The sequence below is a fragment of the Giraffa tippelskirchi genome, chromosome 5 (assembly GCF_054371585.1).
Source record: "Giraffa tippelskirchi isolate mGirTip1 chromosome 5, T2T-mGirTip1v1.2.pri, whole genome shotgun sequence".
Taxonomy (NCBI): domain Eukaryota; kingdom Metazoa; phylum Chordata; class Mammalia; order Artiodactyla; family Giraffidae; genus Giraffa; species Giraffa tippelskirchi.
This window is the reverse complement of record NC_137279.1, coordinates 136,209,850-136,235,221: the sequence shown is the minus strand read 5'-3', so window position 1 is coordinate 136,235,221 and position 25,372 is coordinate 136,209,850. Positions and strand designations below refer to the sequence as shown.

Sequence of the window (25,372 nt, the reverse complement as noted above, 5' to 3'; positions counted from 1 at the left end):
TGGCTATGCATAGGTATCTACATGCAGAGATAGATAAGGGTTAGGTCATTAAAGCTCTCTGATGAAAATCCTGGAAAGGGCTTGGGCCCACACTTATTCTTACTACAAATAATAACAACAATAACACCATGAAGAAACATGCAATTAGTCCTGAAAATAAAACAACTCTGTCCAGAGTATCATAGTATCTGGACTATAAAATCTGATGATTTATGTTGTCAGATTCCCTTATTAATAAATATCTCATCGAAAAATTATTAAAGAATTACTGGCAACTATACAAAGCCTTTGCTGGTACAGGCATTACAGTGTGGGTACCTATCTGGTAAAGAAAATATCACCATCCAAACATCTTAAATATCAGTATCTTCTAACATCCAAGTATCCTAAGCCACTACTCTTAAACTGTTTCATCCAAAGGTATGCTCATCATCTTACCTCTATTACCCTAAAATCAACAGTCCTTTGAAAAATTATAATATCCTTCATATTAAAAAAAATCTAATGCTGTAGAAATCTCAAAAATGGAATGTTAGTAATGTTAATTATCTAAAGAACTTGGCTTCATGGAATAGCTTTTGAGTATTTATTGCTCAGATGGGTTCAAAAAATTCTTAAACATAATGTAGCAATGGCTTTCATACATCTGTAACAGAATATCACTAATAAAAATTTATTGGCATGAAATACTATAATTACGGATGTGTAAAATCTTTAAATCTTAAAGCCTGTTAACATAATCATGTATATCTATGTACAAAACATACATAAACTTCACTTTATTTAAAACATATGAAAGAGGGAATTTCAAATCACATTAAACATAATAAATATAGAACTTGCTTTGTTAAAAATCTACAGTATACATTCAAGGAAAGGCTAAACTTCCAATGCCAACTATGTGTGAGACAAAATTAAACATTTACAATCATCAGTTTCCTAAAAGTGCTATTTTTAATGCCTATAACAGGAAACTCATTCTAGTGCTTTGTTTCCATCCAAACAGTATACATTCCTTTATTCACAGAACCAGATGCTTCTGTTACTAAAAATACATATCCAAAGTCTTTATACCCTTTTAAATAGATTTAACATTTTAGCTCTTTGGGGGAGGAACAGGGAAGTCCAAACAAACAACACAGACCATCTTAAATTATTAAGAGATCATTGACTTTATAACATGCCCTGTTTCAACTCAGATGCCAAATCTGATGACCATGTTAATGAAAAAAAACTCCCTGGTCATATATCTAAGGTAAGTCATCCTTCTCTACATGAGAATTTGTGTAGGCCGAGGAGCATCCACTGTAGCAACCTTCCTGTGACCCAGGCCTTGACGACACACTCCACTTCTGATTTGTACATTCTCTTCCAACCTGATTTGGCTTAGTTTCTTCAGGGCTGATATTCAGTACATTGATTGAACTGCTGGGGAAAGAAATGCAGATCTTAATCATCATCTCCTCCTCCCTTCATACCTTAGATATGCCTGAATGTCTAAAATCTGATTTCTCCCTTGCCCCATGCTAAATAAAAATTTTGAGGACACACTGGTCAAGAACATACAAGTGCTTTAACATGGTCTAATTTATCACTTTGATCTAGCCACCTATTTATCTGTTCAGTCTACTCTGAAGGATGCTACCCAACCAGAGCCTAAGATAACATGCGAGTTTTGAAAGCTAATGTCTCCCATACCACAATGTTCTAGTCTTTTTATGCTTTCTTTGTTCACTCATCCATTTGTTCATGCACGCTTTCGTCCTCCATCCATTCAGCCATGCAGATATTTAATGAGTGCCTACAAAGTAGTTAAGAGTCCAGACCCCGAACAGATGGTTTAGGTTCACATCCCAGCTGGACCACTTAGTACATCATTTCTGGCAAGTTAAGCCCTGCCATTCTTCAGCTTCCTCAGCTGTAAAGTGGAAATAATAATAGAACCCATAACTCATAGGCTTGGGGTGGAATAAATGAGTTAACAAATACTAAGCACGTGTGATGATGCTCAATTAACTTTAAGTGTCAGACAACAACAATTTAAGTGTCTGAACACTGATACAGCCCCGTAGCTTCAGAGATACTGTCTGAAGTATGCTCTGCAACCAGCCTCAAAGCAAGGAAATTTAGTTAAATGATTACTTGCAAATCATGGGGCTGAGCCAATGAACAATACATTTTTATCAACTGAATAGCTTAATTTTTTCCATAAAACTTATTTTTCCTAAATATTCATTTTTTGGTGTGACTTTGGTTAATAACTCAACCTTATAATGTGGCAATCCTTAAAAAAATTAAATTGCTTTAATTCTAAAACTCTAAACCAAAAACATTGACAATTTTATACTTATTTGCTTAAAAAAAAGGCACTTGTTTATAATTCAGACTCAGAATCCCTGACATCTCAGATGAGATTAGATCAGTGGTAAACTAAGTTTCCTACATAACTTAGTATGTGAGCTCCTTTGCCTGGAATGCAGGCACAGCTGATATGTACAAATCCACTCTATAGTGAAGGGAAATGAGGATGCTGCTGTAGAAATCAGGCATAAGTACTCCTAATTATTGTGCCATAATCTTATTACAAACCCAGATCCAAAGTGCTTTAGGAGCAGGAATTCAAATACACCAAATAATTAAAAATTTCAAGGCCGATGTCAAGCTGCACAGCTTGTTGCCTGATAACTAGTCACATGACTCTTATTTTATTCTCAGAGGCCAGCAACTGGGAATAGCTTAATGAAATTTTCTTAAGCTCCAAAATTCTGTTTCTATGCCACTGATACTGTTCAATGTAGCTCTTGGAATACAAGAAGCAGAAAAGCATTTTTATAATTTATTTATGTTTACATATATTTTTATATGCTGCTACTGAAGGTTTACAAAGGACCAAGTACTATTTTAAGTGCTTTAGATATACTGGCACTGAATCTCACACAGTACCCTTAATGTAGGTACTAAATGTTGGCCTTTTTATTAAATACAGAGTTTTCAATGAGTATTTATGTTAAATATTTTATAACTAAAAATAATTATGTAAAAAAGTCAAGATTTTAAATATGTAAATATAATTGAGGCAACTAGGCTCCGTTCTCTTTTAGGTACAGAATGCATTACACGCATACTTCATTTTATTGCATTTCAACTTACTGTACTTTGCTTAAGATATTGTGTTTTTTACAAACTGAGGGTTTATGGCAATCTTGGGTTGTTTTTTAGTGATAAAGTATTTTTTAATTATGGTAGGTACATTGTTTTTTAAATACACTGCTACTGCACACTCAGTAGATAACAATACAGTGTAAACATAACTTTTATATGCACTGGGAACCCAACAAGTTTGAGTAACACACTTTGCTGTGATATTCACTTTTATCGCAGTGGTCTGGAGTTGAGTCTGCAACATCTCTGAGGGCTGCCTGCGTTTGTAAATGGTGACTAGAATGTGTATCTAAATCTATACACAGAGTTCTGATTGGTCAATTTGGGGGTTTCAATAACATTCTACACATATACTCTGAGCTTACGTTATCTTTTGATTGTAAATTAAACTTTAACTTCCCACATTTAACCCATCAGTCAACCCACTGGCTCTAACTGCAGAATACAGCCTAAATCTAAGCATAGTCCTATCTTCAGGTTATGACCCTAGAGCCCAGATGACCACGTCTCTCATGTCCACTCCACTGAGGTCTCCTAACTGGGTCTCCTGGCTTATGCTACTGGCTCCTACAATCTGTTTATCACATAGTAAAATGAAGTAATCTTTTTAGAACTTAGATTTTTAAAAAATCATTCTCTCACTTATAAGGTCTCCAATTGTTTTCCATTGCCTTAGAACAATCCTACTTACAAGTACAGACTAACATAGTTTACAAATGAAATCTTAAGTGCGTCGTGGGGGGGAGGTGTCAAGCACAGAAGGGTTGTATACAAACCATTAGTCATGAGTTGATAACTGATGAACCTGGGTGATAGGTACACAGGGGCCCTGACCGTATTCTCTTTATATCTATGTATATTTGAACTTTTACATAAAATATTACCTCTCACCTTCACACCACTTGGTTTTGCTCGCACAAACACACCTGTGTCCTACCTCAGGGTCCCTACACTTGCCTGGAGGGCTCATCTCCAGTTCTTTTTTGCCCTCCTATATTTAATACTTAGAGCCCTAATCCTTTTAAAAGTCAACTATAAAACAGAGTGCCTTGTCCTTTTCTAAAACTTTACATTTTTGTTTAAAAATTCTTAAATTTTGTTTCAAAACTGGGCAAGTATTGGTTCAAGGGCTATTTGGGCTATTTGGCCTCTTTAGCACTTAGCTCCATGCCAGTCTGTCACTGGATAGGCCAAGTGTGCTACAGCCCCACCTCCTGCGTTCTGAGATGCCTGGCCAAGTCCAAGTGCCACTATCTCCTACTTTAACGAAGAGGAACGAGATCACTGCCGCACTTTGCGACACAGCCCTTTGCTCTTTTCTGTTCTTCTCTATCTCCCTAGGAATGTTCCATCTGCTTAGTTCAAAATTAATCTTGAAATAGGCTCTAAGGTAGTGCTGATATTATACCTTAGAAAATGATTTAACAACCACAACTTAAGACCAAGAAGAATACTGAAATGCAGCAGTTAAAAAGCAGTTATCTGGCTTTCCTGGGGGCTGTGGAACAACTCTGCCTGTCCTGTCACCCCTGGACACAGATCCTCATCACCAGTCAAGGGAAGGCAGCTTTTCTCAGGTCTTTGTCCTTCCACATCCACAACATGGGCATACCACAGGAGACGCTTAAAGAGGTACTCGACAGAAACTATCAATGCAATATCCTTCTATTCAATACAATTAAAATATTGACTAACTCCTGAAATAAGATTGTATTTTAAGTTGTATTTTACCCGTGAAATAAAAAGAATCACCTATATATATGACTCAGCTCCCAGAAGACAGGGACCAGAGCTACCTTGTTCACTAATGTATTCCCCGCACTAATAGGTATCTCTATGTAATGGATATGCAATAAATACATGTACAATGAATGAGTCAATCTACTCAGTTCCTCTTCAGAGCCTTTACTATTGCTCATCCTAGACAGGCCAACTCTTCCTTCACAACGCCTCTCTAGCACTGTAACAAGTGTGTGAGGAGATCACCTACAGATCAGTACCTATGTTCAGATGCACAAGAACGTGTCTGGCAAAAGTCTGAAGTAGAAGGAGAAGCAGGAAGAGACTTAGTCAGTTTAGATGTGCAAACTGGAGACCCGCTGGGCACACCGTGAGGCTTCCTTTGCCGTGACCTTGAGTGTAATGTAGGGGTGTCCCGATCAGAACCTGTTATAAAAAAAAAGAAGAAAAAGAAGGAAGGAAAAAAGGCAGTACATATGAGGAAGCATTACTAATAAATACAGTGAAGGTAATCAACTAGGATCCTAGACTAGGTTCATCTGCAGCTCTAAGGGAGGTGTGAGAACAAATTAATCTGAATATCTTCTGTACGTATGAGTGTAGTCTAGCTAATCTGGTGATCTTTGCTATGTTCAGTCCACAAACATTAAGGAGGATCTAGTTTAAAAAATATTTCTAGACTGTGAATTTTCAAAACTTGACATTATACTCACAAAAGTTGTTTTGGGTATGCAAAGTTCTCCTGTCATTTCTACTTTGGTTACAGTAAATTAAAGTATCAAAGTTGACTTTTATTCCAATTAGAGAGGTCTTACTGGTGATTGCTCAAGTTATATATTAATAATCTATAGTACTTTATTTACATGTATTTTCAGATTAAAAAGCTTATGAAGTACTCACTTCCTGAGAAGGCACTGAAAAGTTTCACATTTTCTGAGTTCTGGTGGTCAAAGGTAGTCATATTTAAAAACTGTTGCTTTAACCAACTGGCTCTTTCTTCTTCAAATGCCTTTCTCTACCGTAACAAGCAAACCAAAGAAATACGGATCAATATTTCAACATTCACACAGTCGTCATTTCGCACGATTTCTCTAGGTATTTGTGTTTGCTCTCTGACTATCTCTATATATTAAGTCAAAGGAATTAACCCTAGAAAACTAAGAAATTAAATTTAAGAAAGAAATTAAACTAAGAAATTAAAGAAAGCTGTTAAAAATAAAAATTCACCTGTTTCTCCTAACAAGTCAACTACTATTTTCACTTCAATTCTGAATAAATTCACGAGTATAACACAGAAAAATAAGCACATAGAATATCAGCATAACTTCTGAACATAAAAAACATGGTAAATATAAAATTACAAACAACAGAAAAATACCCCACTGTAAACTAATCACTTGAAAAAAAAAAAAAAAGGCGATATGGCTTCATTGAGCACTGCTCTCTTCCTCAAGCCACATCCCAGTGCCTAGCAGCCATCATCACTTGACCACAAGAGGGCGTATGTCAAACCTCCCCCTTCTGAATAGGTGATAGATCCTAAATTCTCCCTCACCTCTCAGGTCTCTGTTTCCCACCTCTGTACTCAGTGAATGAGGCAGGTGGATGCTCAGGCAGAGAATAGCAGCAGCAGCATGCAAAGTAACAAGAGTATCTCTTGGAGTGGCATGGAGAGAGGTGAGGGATAAGAGCTCAGAAACAGAGGTGATCCCGTAAGACGAGAGGAAATGCTGGCACAAACTGTCTGTTTCCTGAGGAAGATAATAGCTATAGATAACACAGAATTTCATAACTAAGGAGGAAGGCCATGTCACCTACTTAAGAGAACATACAGTCTTTCATTCATAAACATTAACACAAAATCATGGATCACCAGACATTTGAAGAAAAGTAATAGCATAAAAGAAAAATGCTAGGAGAAATAAAGAGAACTGGCCACGGGTAAAGTTCAAGATAAGTTTTTTTAAGATTACACAAATTATCAGACAGATTTACAAACATTTGTAAAATATAATGCTAGACACAAAACAAAAAACACACTATAAAATTTAAAAGATAAATTGTGAAGTAAAAACTCAGTGGATGAAGTGAAAAATCAAACTGACCTTGCTGAATACCAGGTTGGTGACGCACAAGATAAAAGAGAAAATATTCCCGAATTCGGAAAATAAAGTCAATCTATAGATGTAGTCAGAAGGCCAAATATTTGTAAATCTAGCAGAAGTTCCAGAATGCAAGAGAAGTCAGAGAAGGAAAAAATACAGAATTGAAGAAAATATCCCTAAACTGAAGAAATATAGCATCTTCAGGTTAAAAGGAGCTACCCAGACATACCCTGGTAAAATTTCAGAACTCTTAGTTTAAGAACATAAAATTCCAAAAGCTTCCACAGAGGGGGAAAAACACAGCACAGCTGTCTAAAATTAACACAGGGTATATTATAACCAGACTGCTCATGAGCAAAATCAAACAATGGAAGAATTAGAGTAAGTCAAAGTTTTGAAAGGAAAAGTTGGAAAACTAAATTCTATATGCAGGCAAACCAATTAAGTATGAATATATTTTTGGATGGTCCAGAATTCAGAATATTTTTCACTCACACACACTTATGAAAAAATTACTCAAGAAGGTAATACAATAGATTGAAAAAGGAACCCAAGAAAGAAAATGAGATAGAAGTTGAATTTGATTCAGAAATCATGAAGAAAGCACACACAAAAAAGTCAAAGAATTTACTATAGATTCTCTTCTGTGTGACAGTCTTAACAACAAAGAATATTACATAGAAGTGTCCAAACATATTACTTAGCTATAGAATGAATAATATTTATATAATCACAATGTTATCAATGTTCTTTCTGGTTTTTCAATTCTTAAATCTCAATCTTGAACAAAGTACTTACACTTGAATTTATATTAAAAGTCAGAATATAAATGTGGTAACCCTTGACAGTGAAAAATAGTATCACTGACAAAAACTGGGGAGTCAAGGGGTAAGAGCAGTGCAACAAGGATAACTACAAGGATGCCCTCATCTTTCATTTCAGGGATAAGCCTATACTGTCTAACGTTGAGCAAACATGAAATGGAAGCATAAAACAAATTTACTTAAAGTAAAAAAATCAACCATGAGAAACAGTTCTTTAAAAATTAGTTTAAAAAAGTAAAAATATTATGAAGAAATCATATGTATATGACAAACAGTGTAGATGGGAGGTATGGTAAGGATACTAAACTCCTTGTGTCTCGTAGTGGGGAATCAATAGGCTGACTGCAAGAAAAAAGGCTGAATTTTATTCAAGTTAAAATAGTTCTTCCCAGAAGAATCATAAACCTTCAACAGTGGTACCTCTGAGGAATGAAATTGTGAGAATGAAGGACACTTTCACACTTTGTAGCTTTGTGGAATGAGTTTCTTTTTTTAAATCATGTCCAGACATTCTTCTCTAATTTTTGAAAGGGAAATAATGTATGTAATACACTACTAAATAAAAAAGTGAGCTGCTGAAGTGTACACAAACACAGTTCATCCCTGGGTAGGGGAATGGAGAGAGACTTTCATGTATACTGTACTCTCCTCTCCCTTAAAAAAAAAACAACCAAGACACTCGCTCGGTTGAACTCTCTCCTGAGTTTACAACTACTAACAGCGGAGAGATGACAGATGCCCAGAAGAAATCTCTCGTGTGAAGCTAAATTCTTAACAGTAGAAAGCTATACAAAAGGCATGATAAATGCTTAGTTTTTTCAATATATAAATTTTTTTCAATTCCAAAATCTGAAGGCAAAATGATATACCTCTATTATAGCTTCCATTTCAAGCTATTTTGTGAAATCACTAATAAAATACTTGAGGAAATGTACAGCAAAGAAAAATAAGAACTTCAATGCATTCTAGTGAGGCTTCTCCAGGACCTTCAAACATTCTACAAGGAAGGCTAATTTGCTTAAAATACCTCCAATCCTAGGCGAATAGCTGCTTCTGTAAAGCTTCGTCTTTCCTTCTCGAAATTCTTTTTTTGCTCTTTAAATAGGGACCATTCTTCTTTGAGGCGTTCCTTTTCTTCCAACAAGTAACAGTCTCGTAGCAGTGAAGTGGTGTCATCATCACATGCAGTGGCGAGCTGCTGCTATTAAATTTTAAAACATAGTAAGTTCCAGAGGGTCCCTGCAACACTCCAACAAGTTGAAATGAAAGCAAGGGAAAAAGGCAGGCCAAACTTCAGGGGAAGGAGAAAGATGATAAAGAATCAGAAAGTCAATGGAAATGAGGAGCCTCACTTCCCAAATGCTTCTACTCTAAAAGGCAGAGAACTTAGACTGTAAAGCATCAAGTGCTATATCTTATGAAATAAAGGAGTAAAAATCTAGTAAGATTCAATAAAATTCTGACCCTTCACAGGGCAGAACAGTTTTAAAAAGTGTCTTGAATTTACCTGTAAAAGTTGCTGCTGAGTTTTAATCATCTCTTTACACTGCTGAATTTCTAACTCGAGTTTTTCAGTTTCTTGTTCATGGTCTTGTCGTGAGATTACATCTTCATCATTAAAACCTTCTAAGTGTACCTTTGAAACTAACACAAAACCAATAATTTGACATAAACCTTACAGTCACCATTTTAGTTATGGCATTTGGGGACATATATTTAAAAATCAAGAAATAAATTTAAAAATCAGAAAGGTTTTCCCTTTCTGGAATCTCAGAGGTTTTCTAAAAGGTAGTTATTTCCTTTGTCCTTTAAAAACTCCACTAGCTATAATAAAACAGAATAAAAGGTATATTATTTTAACACTAAAAAATTTTAAAAAGTAAGCAGCTACAATGAGTTCATGGTAACTATAAATTCATGCTATTTCTGGACTAAATGATATCCTTACTTACATAGTTCTATTGCCAACATTTAACTTGTAATTTGTATTTATTCAAGATGATGTCCTAATTAGAAATGTAAACCTATGTTCCCAGAAAAATTAATTCATAAACTATACTCTTTTGATACCTCCTCAAAGATCAGTGCAGGATTACAAATCTTGCTCTGTTATTAAATTTGACAAATATCAGGTCCAAAAATACTTGCTATTTACTAATAGACAGTGATGACTGAAATCAACAAAATCTCATGTAAATTAATTTTGATACTCTAATTGTTATGACTTCACCTTTTAAGACAATTAGCACTGAGATTGTCATTTCGGACCACTTAGAATAAATTTTCTTTAAGTAGACTTCATTTACTTAACAGACGTCTTAATTTTCTTGATTTAAAAGCATGCAAATTTTAACAAATATAAAACATTAAGGATATACTCATCAATATAAATCTATTATGTATCTATAATGACAGGAAGTGGTTATCTAAAAATAATACACTGTTGAGTGAAAAAGGAACAGTGTAGAAAAAAACATATAATATTCAATTTTTGGTTTGTAGACTTTTAAAATAAGTATCTTGCAAATGCAGAAAGGTCTAGAAAGGTATGCACAAAGCTGTTAAGTGTTACACACAGGAAACAGAGACCTGACTATTCTCTTGGGTTAGCCAAAAAGTTTATTTGGATTTTTCCACAAGATCTTATGGACAAACCTGAATGAACTTTTTGGCCAACCCAATACCTTGCATACTTCCTAACTGATATTTTGCATCAAATGTCTATTATCTTGAAAATAATTTAAAAATGAATTATTGGCAACCTAAGAATATGCAAGTATCTAGGAATAATAAGAAAAAGGTTTATATTTATACTATATTATGATTAATATTTCCTAATTGCCAAGATATAGTAAGAGACTCAGTTTACTTTATTCAACTGTCTTCTGCACTCGGAGGGGATGGACATAAGATGTCCTTTTTTGAGAGATTCTGAAAGCAAAGCATATTTTCTCAAACTGCACATCTGGAAGTAGGCAGAATTTTGCTTTACAAACTGCCAGGCTGAGCTAAGGACTTCAGTCTGAGCCCATAACATGACTTTCCAAGTCAGCTTCCTGAGTGTCACAGCTTAACTCTATCTGCATTCAGGCAGTACTTACCTTGGTTATCAAGTTTTTCTACATGACTTTTCAAAATTCTCCACTGTTTTCTGATGCTGTTGGTAAGCTGCTCTCTCACAGTCTCACAGGAAAGGTCCCATATACTCTCTCTACTTAGTTCCCCGGCATCCTCTTCAACATCAGAGATAACCTACAAGCGTCCAGAGATGAGAGGGAAAGACCAATATCTTAAAAATGACTTTAGACACTCAGACAAAAATCATCAGACTGATGGTCAGAGACATGTGTCAAAGTCATTTCTATGTTGTATGTGAAACATAAATGACCTAGTTCTTAACATAAATGTCTTGAGAAAAAATAATTAATACTGGAGATAGAAATTCCCCAATTCAGGTCTCCTTAAACCTGAATTTGAAGCCAAATATAGTTAGTGACAAAAGGCATGGATCTGTGTGAGGAAGAGTTATTCACAACTTGTCTCATGTTGTGTGAGGTGCTTTCACATGTCAATTGGTCCTCAAATCATGTTAACATGTGAGGAAACTGAGGCTTAGAGAAGTAGACTAACTATCCTGATGTCACACAGCTCTAATCCAACCTGCTTCCAATTTTGGCTGTTCAGACAACTAAAACTGTGAAAAAATCTCCAAAGTAAAAGCAACTATTAATCCTATTTTTCTCAAATAATTTTTAAAATGAAATGGGAAATATTTTTCTCTGTATTCTACCAGGACATTAAATCACTGGAAAATGTAGCAACCTTTACTGATATGATCAAATAGAATCAAAGCAGGAGAAAGAACACAGGGAAACAATACTAAATGTATATATGTCATAATAAGCTGCATCTACATAAAATGGTCCTAATTTGTTATTAACATTCAGCAAAGTAGATATATATACTTAACTAATTTGAACAATAAATATCTTGCTGGAGAAAAAAAGAAGAAAAGAGAAGATAAAAACAAAGAAGGGCTGATGAGACTGTTCCCACATGCAGAGACAGCAGAAGTGAGGTAGTGACAGAGTCTGAAGAACTGTATCAATATCTGAGGTCAGCAATGGACTGACGGAGGTCAGGGTCTCCCAGGGGGCACAGGTGAGGGAAAAGCCCAGGGTATGGCTCACTATGACTCTGGTTCTTGCCAATCAACACTCTAGAGCTACCTGACAGTAACTTTTCCAAGGAGCTACACCTTCTCTGCTATACATTTCAAGGAATACCAGAACACTACAAATTCATTATTAAAATTAATAATTGCCACACATTAACAATTGCCAGATTGAGTGTAAAACCATTAAATGAAGATTAAAAACACACTTAGCAAAAAAAAAAAAATCACCACACTTAACTTGAATTTTGAATATATATTTTGGCTACAATTAAGTCAGCAAAATAAAAAATGAAAACTTGGATGCTAAGTAGGCATTCCAAAGTTATGTTTTACTAATGAGCCAAAATCTTTCCTTACAAGTAAGGAATGACTGAATTACTTTTAGGAGAAAGTGGATCTAGAGAAAGATCTTCTAAAAATAAGAAATACACTTAAGAGATTATTGTTTCTCCAAACTTCAGCATTTGAATTATGAAAAACTATACAGGATACTATCATTTGTATTAAATTAAATTTAATTTTTAAATAAATTTAATTTAAAAGACACTTGTTTCTTGGAAGAAAAGCAATGACAAACCTAGACAGCGTATTAAAAAGCAGAGACATTACTCTGCCAACAAAGGTCTGTCCAGTCAAAGCTATGGTCTGGTAGTCATGTATGGATGTGAGAGGTGGACCACAAAGGAGGCTGAATGACAAAGAATTGATGCTTTTGAACTGCTGTGTTCGAGAAGACTCTTGATAGTCCCTTGAACTACGAGGAGATCAAACCAGTCAACCCTAAAGAAAATCAACCCTGAATATTCATTGGAAGGACTGATGCTGAAACTGAAGCTCCAATACTTTGGCCACCTGATAGGAAGAAAAAGACTCTGATGCTGGGAAAGATTGAAGGCAGGAGGAGACAGGAATGACAGAGGATGAGGTGGTTGGATGGCATCACCGACTTGATAGACATGAGTTTGAGCAAGCTCTGAGAGGTGGTGAAGGACAGCGAAGCCTTGTATGCTGTAGTCCATGGGGTCACAAAGAGTCAGACATGACTGAGCGACTGAACAATAACAACAACTATCATTTCAGAAAGATCTCCTTCACTTACCACCTACTTCTGCTGACTAAAAGTTGGTAATGAGAGGTGAGGAAAGGCTGAGCCCAAAACTGAAAAACTAGAGGAGTTGTAGAAATGATGCCAACCCTGGCAAAGTGTTAGTGAGTTATGAACTGACCCAAAGTGATAGAAAACCTTCCAGAGAAAAGGTTAATTAAGGGAATATAAGATGTCAACATCAAGCAGATCTCAAACTGGAGAGTCTAAAAGAACATTCAGGTTCTTCTTTAAAGAAAAAAAAAAAAGGTAGAAGATGAGCTTATCAGTTGGACTGATTTTTGATACTACAAAATAATCCTCAGATACAGGTTAAAAAGGGGCTTCCCAGGTGGTGCTAGTGGTAAAGAACCCACCTGCCAATGCAGGAAACGTAAGAGACATGGGTTCGATCCCTGGGTCAGGAAGATCCCCTGGAGGAAAGCATAGCAACCCACTCCAGTATTCTTGCCTGGAGAATTCCATGGACAGAGGAGCCTGGGGGGCTACAGTCCATGGGATCACAAAGAGTTGGACACAACTGAAGCAACTTAGCATGGTTCAGCCCATGTTAAAAAACAAGTTTGGTGACTTACTGGTAATTAGCACTTTCCATCAAAATTATCATTTTCACATTTTAGTTACTAATGTGAACTTGCCTGAATTTAAATTTCTATGTAAAGAACTAAGTTTAAAAAACTTTTCACCAATATGTGACTTGTTTTTTTCAGACCTCTACCCATTAGGCCCTTATCAAATGATTTCCCTAGGCTATCTCAAAAATACCTACGAAGGGCTAATTCAAATGTTGACTTTCTCTGTGATGCCTTCCATAGTTGTTTTGTTTTATACACTGTACCACCCTATGTACCTGCTAATGTGTATAATAATCACTTCTCTATACACCTATCTCTCAAAAAGAGCTTCTTGCAGGATGCAATGGTCTGAATGCTTGTGTTCTCTCAAAACTCATATGTTGAAATCCTAACCTCACAGCATTAACAGGTGGGTGATCTTAAGTAAGTGATTAGATCATGAAGGTGGAGCCTTCATAAACGGGGACTCCATGAGTTCTCTCGCCTCTTCCCACCAGATGAGGACAAAAGAAGTCAGCAATCCAACCGGGAAAAGGGCCCTCACAGACACCCACTCTGCTGGCATCCAGATTTTACATTTCCAGCCTCCAGAATTGTGAGAAAACTTTTTGTTGTTTATAGGCCAACCAGTCTATGGTACTTTGCTTTAGCAGCCTGAACTAAGACAAAGGAAACAGTCAAAATCTTAGCTTTTTCTTTCCAGGGATTAGAACACATAACGGACATTCAATAAATTTATGGGTTAAGTGATCATTTGGTTCCCAAAGTTAATAAGAGTTTCACTCTCTGAAAAGTAGAGCCTGCTGAAGTTACTGAAAACTGAAGCTACTTAAAGGACATTTGGCACAATGCTTAAAAGCAGGAGCTGTGGAGTGAGACAGCCTTGGATTCAAATTCTAGCTTTGTCATATGTTGATACTGACCTGGCTTTTGTGCCCCAGTTTCCTCCCCTATAAAAACAGAGACAATTACAGTACCAAAACCATCAAATTATTGTAAGACGTAAGTGAGACAATGCTTATAAAGCGCTTTTCAGGGTGCATGGCACAGATTGAGTCCCCAGAAAATCATTTCTATCATTTCCCAGGGCATGTCAGGAAGCTTAGAGGGACATTTTTTGGGGTTGTCAGAGTAACTGGGGGTAGCATAGCAGTCCAAAATATCAACAGTGACCTATCTACTGTTTTACTTGTTCTAATGAGCAATGTGAAGACTGTATTAAGAGAGGAAAGAGCCACTTACAGTTCCTGTACTATCATCTGCTCTTTCTCTAGGTTTCTGCTTTTGGGGAGAAAGAAGAGAAATCATTTCCTTTTTCATTTGCTGAAGAACCTTCTTAAGTTCAGCATTTTCCATTAGGATTTGTTTCTGACGATATTCGTAATCATTCAAGAGAATTTTATACATTTCATCTTCATTCCTGAGAAAGAAACTGTCAGTATGAAAATGCAGTAGAGAAAGGGAAGTCTGGTGAAATGTGTCAGTTTCAATCGTGCTTTACCTGGCTTCGGTTTTACCCGTCCTCCAGGAGCCTCTTTTCCCATCAGCTCTCCCCACGTAATTTAAAACTTCCATAGCTACAAACATGAACACAAAGAACAAAACCAATTCTTACATTACATGTTTAAAGTGTTTAAAATCCTAACACTTTATATGCATGAGGGACTTAAGTTAACCTGGTATACAGATTAGGATTTGGGCTCAAACAGCCCAGATTTTAAGTTTCAATTCCATCACTCATAAACATCTTGGCAAGTTACTTAACTGCTAAGCCTGTTTCTTCATCAATGGGGTAATAATAATGAAAGTATCTAAGAGCTGTTGTGAAGATTGAAAGAAATGTTAAAGTACTTAACGTAGTAAGTATTTACTAAGCGTTACTTTAATTATCATTCAATTTTATCATCAGGGTTGACAAACTACGGCCTATAGGCAACTGCCTGATTTTTTACATTAAATTTTTATTAGAACATAGCCTCACCATTTGTTTATATATCTTCTATAGCTACTTTTGCACTACAATGGCAGAGTGACAAAAGACCATAGAACCCACAAACGTCAAAATATTTACTATTTGGACCGCTACAGAAAAAGTCTGCCATGCCCTGTATCTTGACCACCATTGACATCATCATCATCAAAGGAGTTAAGATTCCTAACAGTATTAATGTGTCTTCTGCCCCAGGTGGAGATGAAAGCAGCTGACATAAAAAGGAATAAGATGAGAATAAGTATTGTAATTTTAGAGCTGATTAAAAACTCATTACAGAATGGTCACTTTCAGTTGGGTTTGGAACAGGAAAAGAACTATATACCCATAATAAAATGGCTCTGCTACAGAGTTAAATACTTAATAAACTTCACTGTTACATTTTATACTTCTAGCATTTCATCCTGCTCTTTGCTATTTCTTTCATGAATGAATAAGAGGTTAACCAATCTTAAAAAGCATTAAGTGTCCAAATTGAGTTTAAGATTTATCATCTCAGAATATGTAGGTTTCTAACCTTGTCTTAATTGCTAATTATTACACTTTCATTTTTCAATTAATTTTAAACTAAAACGTTCAAATAACTGTAACAGTGCTCCTGTACTGAATGACAGTGACACAGTCAACACTGAAATGCTTGCTGGTAACAGGCTTAGCCACCATGTGACAGCTTGAAACATCTGCTCATCAGCTGTTGTATGCAAGTCCAAGTTCAGAATAATGTATAATGTGGGTTAGATGACAGTGTATAGTCCACTTGGAAACCATTCTTCAATAAATCAATGCACAGGTTTCCTGTTCCCTGAATCTTGGCAGGCCTGCATAACTTTATCTGTGTATCTCTACTTTTGTGTGTCCATAGTTCTATTTTTTTGAAGTATAGTTTATTTACAATGTTGTGCTAATTTCTGCTGTACAGCTAAGTGACTCAGTTATACACGCATATACATTCTTTTTTATATTCTTTTCCACTATGGTTTACCCCAGGAGATTGCATGTAGTTCCCTGTGCTATACAGTAGGATCTTCTTGTTTACCCATTCTAAATATAACAGCTTACATCTACTAACCCCACACTTTCAGTCCATCCCTCTCCTTTCCACCCTTCCCCTTGGCAACCAGAAGTCTGTTTTCTATGTCTGTGAGCCTGTTTCTGTTTTATAGATAGGTTCATTTGTCGCATATGTTAGATTCCACATATAAGTGATATAATATGGTATTTGTCTTCCTCTTTTTGACTTACTTCACTTAGAATGATAATCTTTAGTTGTATCCATGTTGCTGCAAATGGCATTCTTTTTTATGCCTGAGTAGTGCAGTTCTATTTTTTAATCTACACTATTTACCTGAAAGCATGCATAAACTTGGATGAAGTAAGTGGTAAATTAAAGTTTCAAAAGAATAAGAGAAAAAAGTATATTTTAACAAACTTTAACTTTCACTGTCAAACTGTACCTCAAATATGCACAGCTAAAGTAATTGAAAAGAACTCCAAGTGACATGAATGATTTGGCCTGATGAACAATTTTATGAAATTAACTAAAAAATCACACTTTTGAGACTCAGGAACTGATTCTAATTTTAATATCATCACAGTTCTTTGCTAAGAAAGATTAGTGTGTCCTCTGGCTTAGCTTTCTTCTGTGGATTAATCCTACATCTGTCACATTAAAAAAAAATACATGCAATTCTTATATGCAACTAAAGTAGCAAAGCAAAATCACTATTTTTCAAGTAACCAGTTGTCTCAATTTCTAGTTCATATGGATATATACCATCTACAATCAATTGTATAAAGAATGAAAATGACACTTCATGAATTACTGAGCTCAATCCCTCTACATTTCTGAGCGTAATACTAATTTATTTCCCTTTGTTTTATCTTAGCCAGCTGCTTTTTACCAATTTTTTTATCCTTCTTGTTCATAACAAGTTGATGTAAACGTTCCTTTAGTTTATTATATTCACGCTCTTTCCTCTTCATATCATGATTATATTGAGTAGCTCGACTTGCAATGATATTTTGTAATTTCTGCACCTAAAAAAAAAAAAACATTTTCTATTAAATGAGTCCCTTTTGGATTGGTAAACTAGGTTAAAATTTACAAATTCAAAAGAGATAAGTCATCCTAGAATTCAGCTCCTTATAGAATAGTTTAAAAATTATAGGATTATTCTTCCTTCTCTATAACCACTGGAAATCACTCTCTAAAACATCATTAAATAAAGCACAAAAGTGTTTATTTTTTAATTCTGAAATTTCCAGAGCTTCTAACTCTCTAAATTATCTTCTACACCTTTCACCCTAGATATACAGATTCTGATCATTTAGAAATCACAAACTCTTATGGGAGTATTAATGTGACTAAAGCTTCATTTGAAACAAGTAGATCATTTGTAAGGACTTCCTTTTACCACTGACTTGAATCATTTTATTCTTTCTTTATCTGTGACAAGTCCAATTAGTCATGGCATGTGGCAGCAGATAAACAGGTTTGTTTTTCTCCGATCAAAAACAGTTCTCAAATTAGAGTGAGACAAACAGCAGACAGAATCTGGTTCAGACATTTGCTAAGTACATATTATACGCCAAGCACTACTGGTCAATGTTTGTATCTGCTACGACTTCTTAGGCAGCCCTGGATGGGAAGTAAGTTCTATACAGACATTCTTTATCTCTGCTAGAGATGATCATGTTTAACTTAGTCCTTACTAAAGAAGAACGACAGTCAAACCATTTCAAGTATAATCAACAGATTAAGTCAAAATTTTCCATGAAATAACTCAAGGAAAAGTATACATAACCTTGTGGTTTAGGTAAGATTCTTCACTACCCACTTACTAAATATACTACTACATAATCAAACATGGCAAAACAAACCTGTCTGAATCACTATAAGGTTCTTCAAGAAATATGCTCCCTTAAAAGTCTAATTATCGTCAAAGCAACATACACAACACTGAAAATGTTCTGCTTTTACAGTTATCACATGGTCAGAAATCAAACTGCAGAGCAGTAAAAACATAGTGATTTCTTCTTATATAAATTCAAAGATAATTTCAAATGCATTATTAGCTCTATAGGTCCAAATACCAAGTGATCAATAAAGCAAAAATGAGATTAGAATTATGATGTCTTCAACCTAGAAATCAGATTTTTAATGTGAATTGCTTTTTTCAAACAGTAACTTGAGTGTTCATTTAGTCAGGTAATTGTCTCATTAGATGGACAATGTCAATATTTCAGACAGTTCAGGAAGAAGCATTCAAGATGCAAGTAAAGGTATGACAGAGAATAAAAGATCTGCATTTAAAGCACCCTTGTGTCTGACAAAAAGTAACCGTGCATGTTGAGCCCAGGATGGATGGTGTAGAACACTGGATGTCACGAGCTGTGCACTGACATACTAAACCAGATAAACCCCTAGGGGAGAGGGAGCTGGAGAAGGGCCCTGACCTCTCAGTTGAGTATGATACAACACTATATACACAGAGGTCTGCCATACCAATTTGACACAGGATGAATAAATGGTTCTTTCTTGTAATAAAGTTAAGTGACCATTAGGGTCACCTCAAATTACAAAAAACAAAAAAAATTCACTTAAACTTTATCTGCAACAACTGACAACTCACCTCATCTTTCTCATTTTTCAGTAGCTGATGCAAATTCCTATTCTTGCATTGTAATTGTCTGTCTCTTTCCTGAAGACCAATCATTTCTCTCCTGGAGGTTTCCAGTTGTTCCTGAAACATTCGTATGCAATTTTGACTAAAATTAATATTGGATTCAGAGCAACTGAATCCTTAAAAGATTAGTAAAAACAAGTTACGTGCACTAGGATTTGTTACCTAAAATTGAAGTTTAGCAGCACACAAAATATTTAAAACAATTATTAAAGCTTGATACTATAGTTACAAATTTTAAATTTGGATAGGCAAATTTTATTTAATTTAAAGACCCATTTTAATATATATGCAAAAGACCTTCAAAGTGGATCCTTCGAAAGACCCTTCACCTATTCCAGTGATATTGCCATTGAAGATTTTCATAATTTCTTTTTAATACCTTTTAACACTTATACGGCACACTCTTAAGAAAGATCCAGAAATGATTTGGAACTAAGTCTGAAGACTGGTGACTAAGCAAAGTAAAACATTCCAGGTCAGAAAAGGTGGGACTGCAGCATACCAGTCTTGCCTTGCAAACGGTAAACTCTCTCAAAACCTTTCCCCAAGGGCAATGGCAGCATTGCCAGAATCAGTATGGGATTAAAATGTGTGTGTGTCAGTCGCACAGTCGTGTCTGACTCTTTGTGACCCCGTGGACTGTAGCCTGCCAGGCTCCTCCGTCCATGGGATTTTCCAGGCAAGAATACTGAAGTAGGTTGCCATCTCCTTCTCCAGGGAATCTTCTCGATCCAGGGATCGAACCCGGGTCTCCTGCATAGCAGAGGGATTCTTTACCGACTGAGCCACCAGTGAAGCCCTGGGATTAAGATGCTCACTTTCAATTCATTTCACACATTTCCAGAGGAACTGTGACAAAGTCTGCATGAAGCTGCTGGAGTATTTTTTAAATCCTCTCATCTTTATAAAATATAAAAGGCACTCAAGTGATGTCACAACTAACCACAAACAACATGCATGATCTCTGTAACAATGGACCTCAAGAAAAATTTAGGAGTATAACTTAGATAGCTACAAGGTTGCCAAAATTTCCTATCACGCTTCAAACTTCCTATCATGCTAGACCATCTGGCACTGGGCCAGCTGACATGTCCCACACACATCAAATCAGATTCTCTGAGTCATCCACACTTTACATGAACTCACCATCTTCTCTGCAAATCTACTTCTTATCCCAGTGAATCATACCACCATCATCAGTAAATTCAAATCAGAGACCTGAACAGTATTCATGACTCTCTTTTCCCCAAATTCAATTTTTCATAAAATTCTATTCATTCTACTTCTTGAGGTTTCCTCATATTTCACTCTTACTCTCTTCACTGGCATTTCCTCAGTTGAAGCCCCAAACCCCTCTGGACTGAGCAATTGCTAAGGACTGCTAAGAGATGACCTTTTCACCAGGCTTTCTGAGCCCTTTGCCTCCATTCCTCTATCTTCTACACTCCTTCTCTAATCTCTTCAACCAACTGCCAGATGGATAGTCACATGATGCCTTCCTTGTATTTACATTCCTTGGTGCCTCCAGGTTTCTGCACAATGCCTTTCATACCTGGAGACAGCGTCCCAGCCTCATGTCTTATTACTCTTCATCATATATCACATAGATCAGCCCCTACTGAGCTATTTGATTGTACTCATCTCACACGCTAGCAAAGTAATGCTCAAAATTCTCCAAGCCAGGCTTCAGCAATACATGAACTGTGAAATTCCAGATGTTCAAGCTGGTTTTAGAAAAGGCAGAGGAACCAGAGATCAAATTGCCAACATCCACTGGATCATTGAAAAAGCAAGAGAGTTCCAGAAAAACATCTATTTCTGCTTTATTGACTATGACAAAGCCTTTGACTGTGTGGATCACAATAAACTGTGGAAAATTCTGAGAGAGATGGGAATACCAGACCATCTGACCTGTCTCTTGAGAAACCTGTATGCAGGTCAGGAAGCAACAGTTAGAACTGGACATGGAACAACAGACTGGTTCCAAATAGGAAAAGGAGTACATCAAGGCTGTATATTGTCACCCTGCTTATTTAACTTATATGCAGAGTACATCATGAGAAACACTGGGGTGGAAGAAACACAAGCTGGAATCAAGATTGCTGGGAGAAATATCAATAACCTCAGATATGCAGATGACACCACCCTTATGGCAGAAAGCAAAGAAGAACTAAAGAGTCTCTTGATGAAAGTGAAAGAGGAGAGTGACAAAGTTGGCTTAAAGCTCAACATTCAAAAAACTAAGATCATGGCATCTGGTCTCATCACTTCATGGGAAATAGATGGGGAAACAGTGGAAACAGTGGCTGACTTTATTTTTTGGGCTCCAAAATCACTGCTGATGGTGATTGCAGCCATGAAATTAAAAGACGCTTACTCCTTGGAAGGAAGGTTATGACCAACCTAGATAGCATATTTAAAAGCAGAGACATTACTTTACCAACAAAGGTCCGTCTAGTCAAGGCTATGGTTTTTCCAGTAGTCATGTATGGATGTGAGAGTTGGACGGTGAAGAAAGCTGAGGGCCGAAGAATTGATGCTTTTGAACTGTGGTGTTGGAGAAGACTCTTGAGAGTCACTTGGACTGCAAGAAGATCCAACCAGTCCATCCTAAAGGAGATCAGTCCTGGGTGTTCATTGGAAGGACTGATGTTGAAGCTGAAACTCCAATACTTTGGCCACCTCATGCAAAGAGTTGACTCCTTGGACAAGACCCTGATGCTAGGAAGGATTGGGAGCAGGAGGAGAAGGGGATGACAGAGGACGAGATGGTTGGATGGCATCACCGACTCGATGGACATGGGTTTGGGTAAACTCTGGGAGTTGGTGATGGACAGGGAGGCCTGGCATGCTGCGATTCATGGGGTCGCAAAGAGTCGGACACAACTGAGCGACTGAACTGAACTGAACTGAAAGGAAAATGCTCTTTCTTATCTCCATGCTTTTATATGGGTCATACGCTCTGCCTAGAATGGCTTTTACAACACTAGTGAAGTTTTTTTTTATTAATGTATTTCTTTTAATTGGAGACTAGTTACTTGACAATATTGTAGTGGCTTTGCCATACATTGACATGAATCAGCTGTGGGTATACATGTGTTCCCCATCTTCAACCCCCTGCCACCTCCCTCCCCATCCCATCCCTCAGGGTCATCCCAGTGCACCAGTCCTGAGCACCCTGTCTCATGCGTCAAACCTGGACTGGGGATCTAGTTCACATATGGAAATATACATGTTTCAATGCTATTATCTCAAATCATCTCACCCTCGCCTTCTCCCACAGAGTCCAAAAGTCTGATCTTTACATCTGTGTCTCTTTTGCTGTCTCACATATAGGGTGATTGTTACCATCTTTCTAAATTCCATATATATGAATTAATATACCATGTTGGTGTTTTTCTGACTTACTTCACTCTGTATAATAGGCTTCCAGTTTCATTCACCTCATTAGAACTGATTCAAATGCATTCTTTTTAATAGCTGAGTAATAGTCCATTGTGTATATGTACCACAGCTTTCTTATCTATCAGTCTGCCAATTGACATCTAGGTTGCTTCCATGTCCTAGCTATTGTAAACAGTGCTCTGATGAACATTGGGGTACACGTGTCTCTTTCAATTCTGGTTTCCTCAGTGTGTATGCCTAGCAGTGGGATTGCTGGGTTGTATGGCAGTTCTATCTCCAGTTTTTTAAGGAATCTCCACACTCTTCTCCATAGTGGCTGTACTAGTTTGCATTCCCACTAACAGTGTAAGAGGATTCCTTTTACTCCGCACCCTCTCCAGCATTTATTGTTTGTAGATTTTTTGAAAGCAGCCATTCTGACTAGCGTGAGATGGTACCTCATTGTGGTTTTGATTTGCATTTCTCTGATAATGAGTGATGTTGAGCATCTTTTCAAGTGTTTGTTAGCCATCTGTATGTCTTCTTTGGAGAAATGTCTGTTTAGTTCTTTGGCCCATTTTTTTATTGGGTCGTTTATTTTTCTGGAATTGAGCTGCATAAGCTGCTTGTATACTTTTGAGATTAATTCTTTGTCAGTTGCTTCATTTATTATTTTCTCCCATTCTGAAGGCTGTCTTTTAACCTTGCTTATAGTTTCCTTCGTTGTGCAAAAGCTTTTAAGTTTAATTAGGTCCCATTTATTTATTTTTGCTTTTATTTCCATTACTCTGGGAGGTGGGTCATAGAGGATCCTGCTATGATTCATGTCAGAGAGTGTGTTATCTATGTTTTCCTCTAAGAGTTTTATAGTTTCTGGTCTTATATTTGGATCTTTTATTCATTTTGAGTTTATTTTTGTGTATGGTGTTAGAAAGTGTTCCAGTTTCATTCTTTTACAGGTGGTTGACCAGTTTTCCCAGCACCATTTGTTAAAGAGATTGCCTTTTCTCTATTGTATATTCTTGCCTCCTTTGTCAAAGGTAAGGTGTCTATAGGTGCATAGATTTATCTCTGGGCTTTCTATTTTGTTCCATTGATCTATATTTCTGTCTTTGTGCCAGTACCATACTGTCATAATGACTGTAGCTTTGTAGTACAGGCTGAAGTCAGGCAGGTTGATTCCTCCAGTTCCATTCTTCTTTCTCAAGACTGCTTTGGCTATTCGAGGTTTTTTGTATTTCCATACAAATTGTGAAATTATTTGTTCTAGTTCTCTGAAAAATACTGTTGGTAGCTTGATAGGGATTGCACTGAATCTATAGATTGCTTTGAGTAGTATACTCATGTTCACTATATTGATTGTTCCAATCCATGAACATGATATATTTCTCAATCTATTTGTGTCATCTTTGATTTTTTTCATCAGTGTTTTATAGTTTTCTATATATAGGTCTTTAGGTAGATTTATTCCTAAGTATTTTATTCTTTTCATTGCAATGGTGAGTGGAATTGTTTCCTTAATTTCTGTTTTCTCATTGTTAGTCTATAGGAATGCAAGAGATTTCTGTGTGTTAATTTTATATCCTGCAACTTTACTATACTCACTGATTAGTTCTAGTAATTTTCTGGTGGTGTCTTTAGGGTTTTCTATGTAGAGGATCATGTCATCTGCAGTGAGTTTTACTTCTTCTTTTCCAATCTGGATTCATTTCTTTTCCTTCTCTGACTGCTGCGGCTAAAACTTCCAAAACTATGTTGAACAGTAGTGGTGAGAGTGGGCACCCTTGTCTTGTTCCTGACTTTAGGGAAAATGTTTTCAATTTTTCACCATTGAGGATAATGTTTGCTGTGGGCTTATCATATATGGCTTTTATTATGTTGAGGTATGTTCCTTCTATTCCTGCTTTCTGGAGGGTTTTTATCATAAACGGATGTTGAATTTTGTCAAAGGCTTTCTCTGCATCTATTGAGATAATCATATGGTTTTTATCTTTCAATTTGTTAATGTGGTGTACCACATTGATTGATTTGCGAATATTGAAGAATCCTTGCATCCTTGGGATAAAGCCCACTTAGTCATGATGTATGATCTTTTTAATATGTTGTTGGTTTCTGTTTGCTAGAATTTTGTTGAGGACTTTTGCATCTATGTTCATATTGGCCTGTAGTTTTCTTTCTTTGTGGCATCTTTGTCTGGTTTTGGTATTAGGGTGATGGTGGTTCATAGAATGAGTCTGGCAGTTTACCTTCCTCTGGAATTTTCTGGAAGAGTTTGAGTAGGATAGGTGTTAGCTTTTCTCTAAATTTTTGGTAGAACTCAGCTGTGAAGCCATCCGGTCCTGGGCTTTGGTTTGCTGGAAGATTTCTGATTACAGTTTCAATTTCCGTGCTTATGATGGGTCTGTTAAGATTTTCTATTTCTTCCTGGTTCAGTTTTGGAAAGTTGTACTTTTCTAAGAATTTGTCCATTTCTTCCAAGTTGTCCAGTTTACTGGCATATAGTTGCTGATAGTAGTCTCTTATGATCCTTTGTATTTCTTTGTTGTCTATTGTGATTTCTCCATTTTCATTTCTAATTTTGTTGATTTGATTCGTCTCCCTTTTTTTCTTGATGAGTCTGGCTA

The 25,372-nt window shown here is 36.4% G+C and overlaps 1 protein-coding gene across 50 annotated transcripts in view; it reads right to left on the bottom strand.

The window, feature by feature from the left end:
* Positions 1–1,151: 1,151 nt before the first annotated feature.
* Positions 1,152–25,372, bottom strand: part of SSX2IP (SSX family member 2 interacting protein) — a 56,448-nt gene continuing 32,227 nt past the window's right edge. For 14 of the 50 annotated variants that reach the window (XM_081490070.1, XM_081490068.1, XM_081490101.1 and 11 more), the window contains 10 exons: positions 19,311–19,421; positions 17,580–17,715; positions 15,190–15,265; positions 14,931–15,108; positions 10,933–11,083; positions 9,339–9,475; positions 8,859–9,032; positions 5,803–5,917; positions 5,163–5,328; positions 1,152–1,428 (listed from right to left, as the gene is read on the bottom strand). In XM_081490070.1, coding sequence (XP_081346196.1) covers positions 1,251–1,428; positions 5,163–5,328; positions 5,803–5,917; positions 8,859–9,032; positions 9,339–9,475; positions 10,933–11,083; positions 14,931–15,108; positions 15,190–15,265; positions 17,580–17,715; positions 19,311–19,421 — 1,422 coding nt within the window. In that variant the 3' untranslated portion in view covers positions 1,152–1,250. The remainder of the gene's footprint in view (positions 1,429–5,162; positions 5,329–5,802; positions 5,918–8,858; positions 9,033–9,338; positions 9,476–10,932; positions 11,084–14,930; positions 15,109–15,189; positions 15,266–17,579; positions 17,716–19,310; positions 19,422–25,372) is intronic. The other 36 variants (XM_081490085.1, XM_081490112.1, XM_081490082.1 and 33 more) reach the window with 3 other exon arrangements.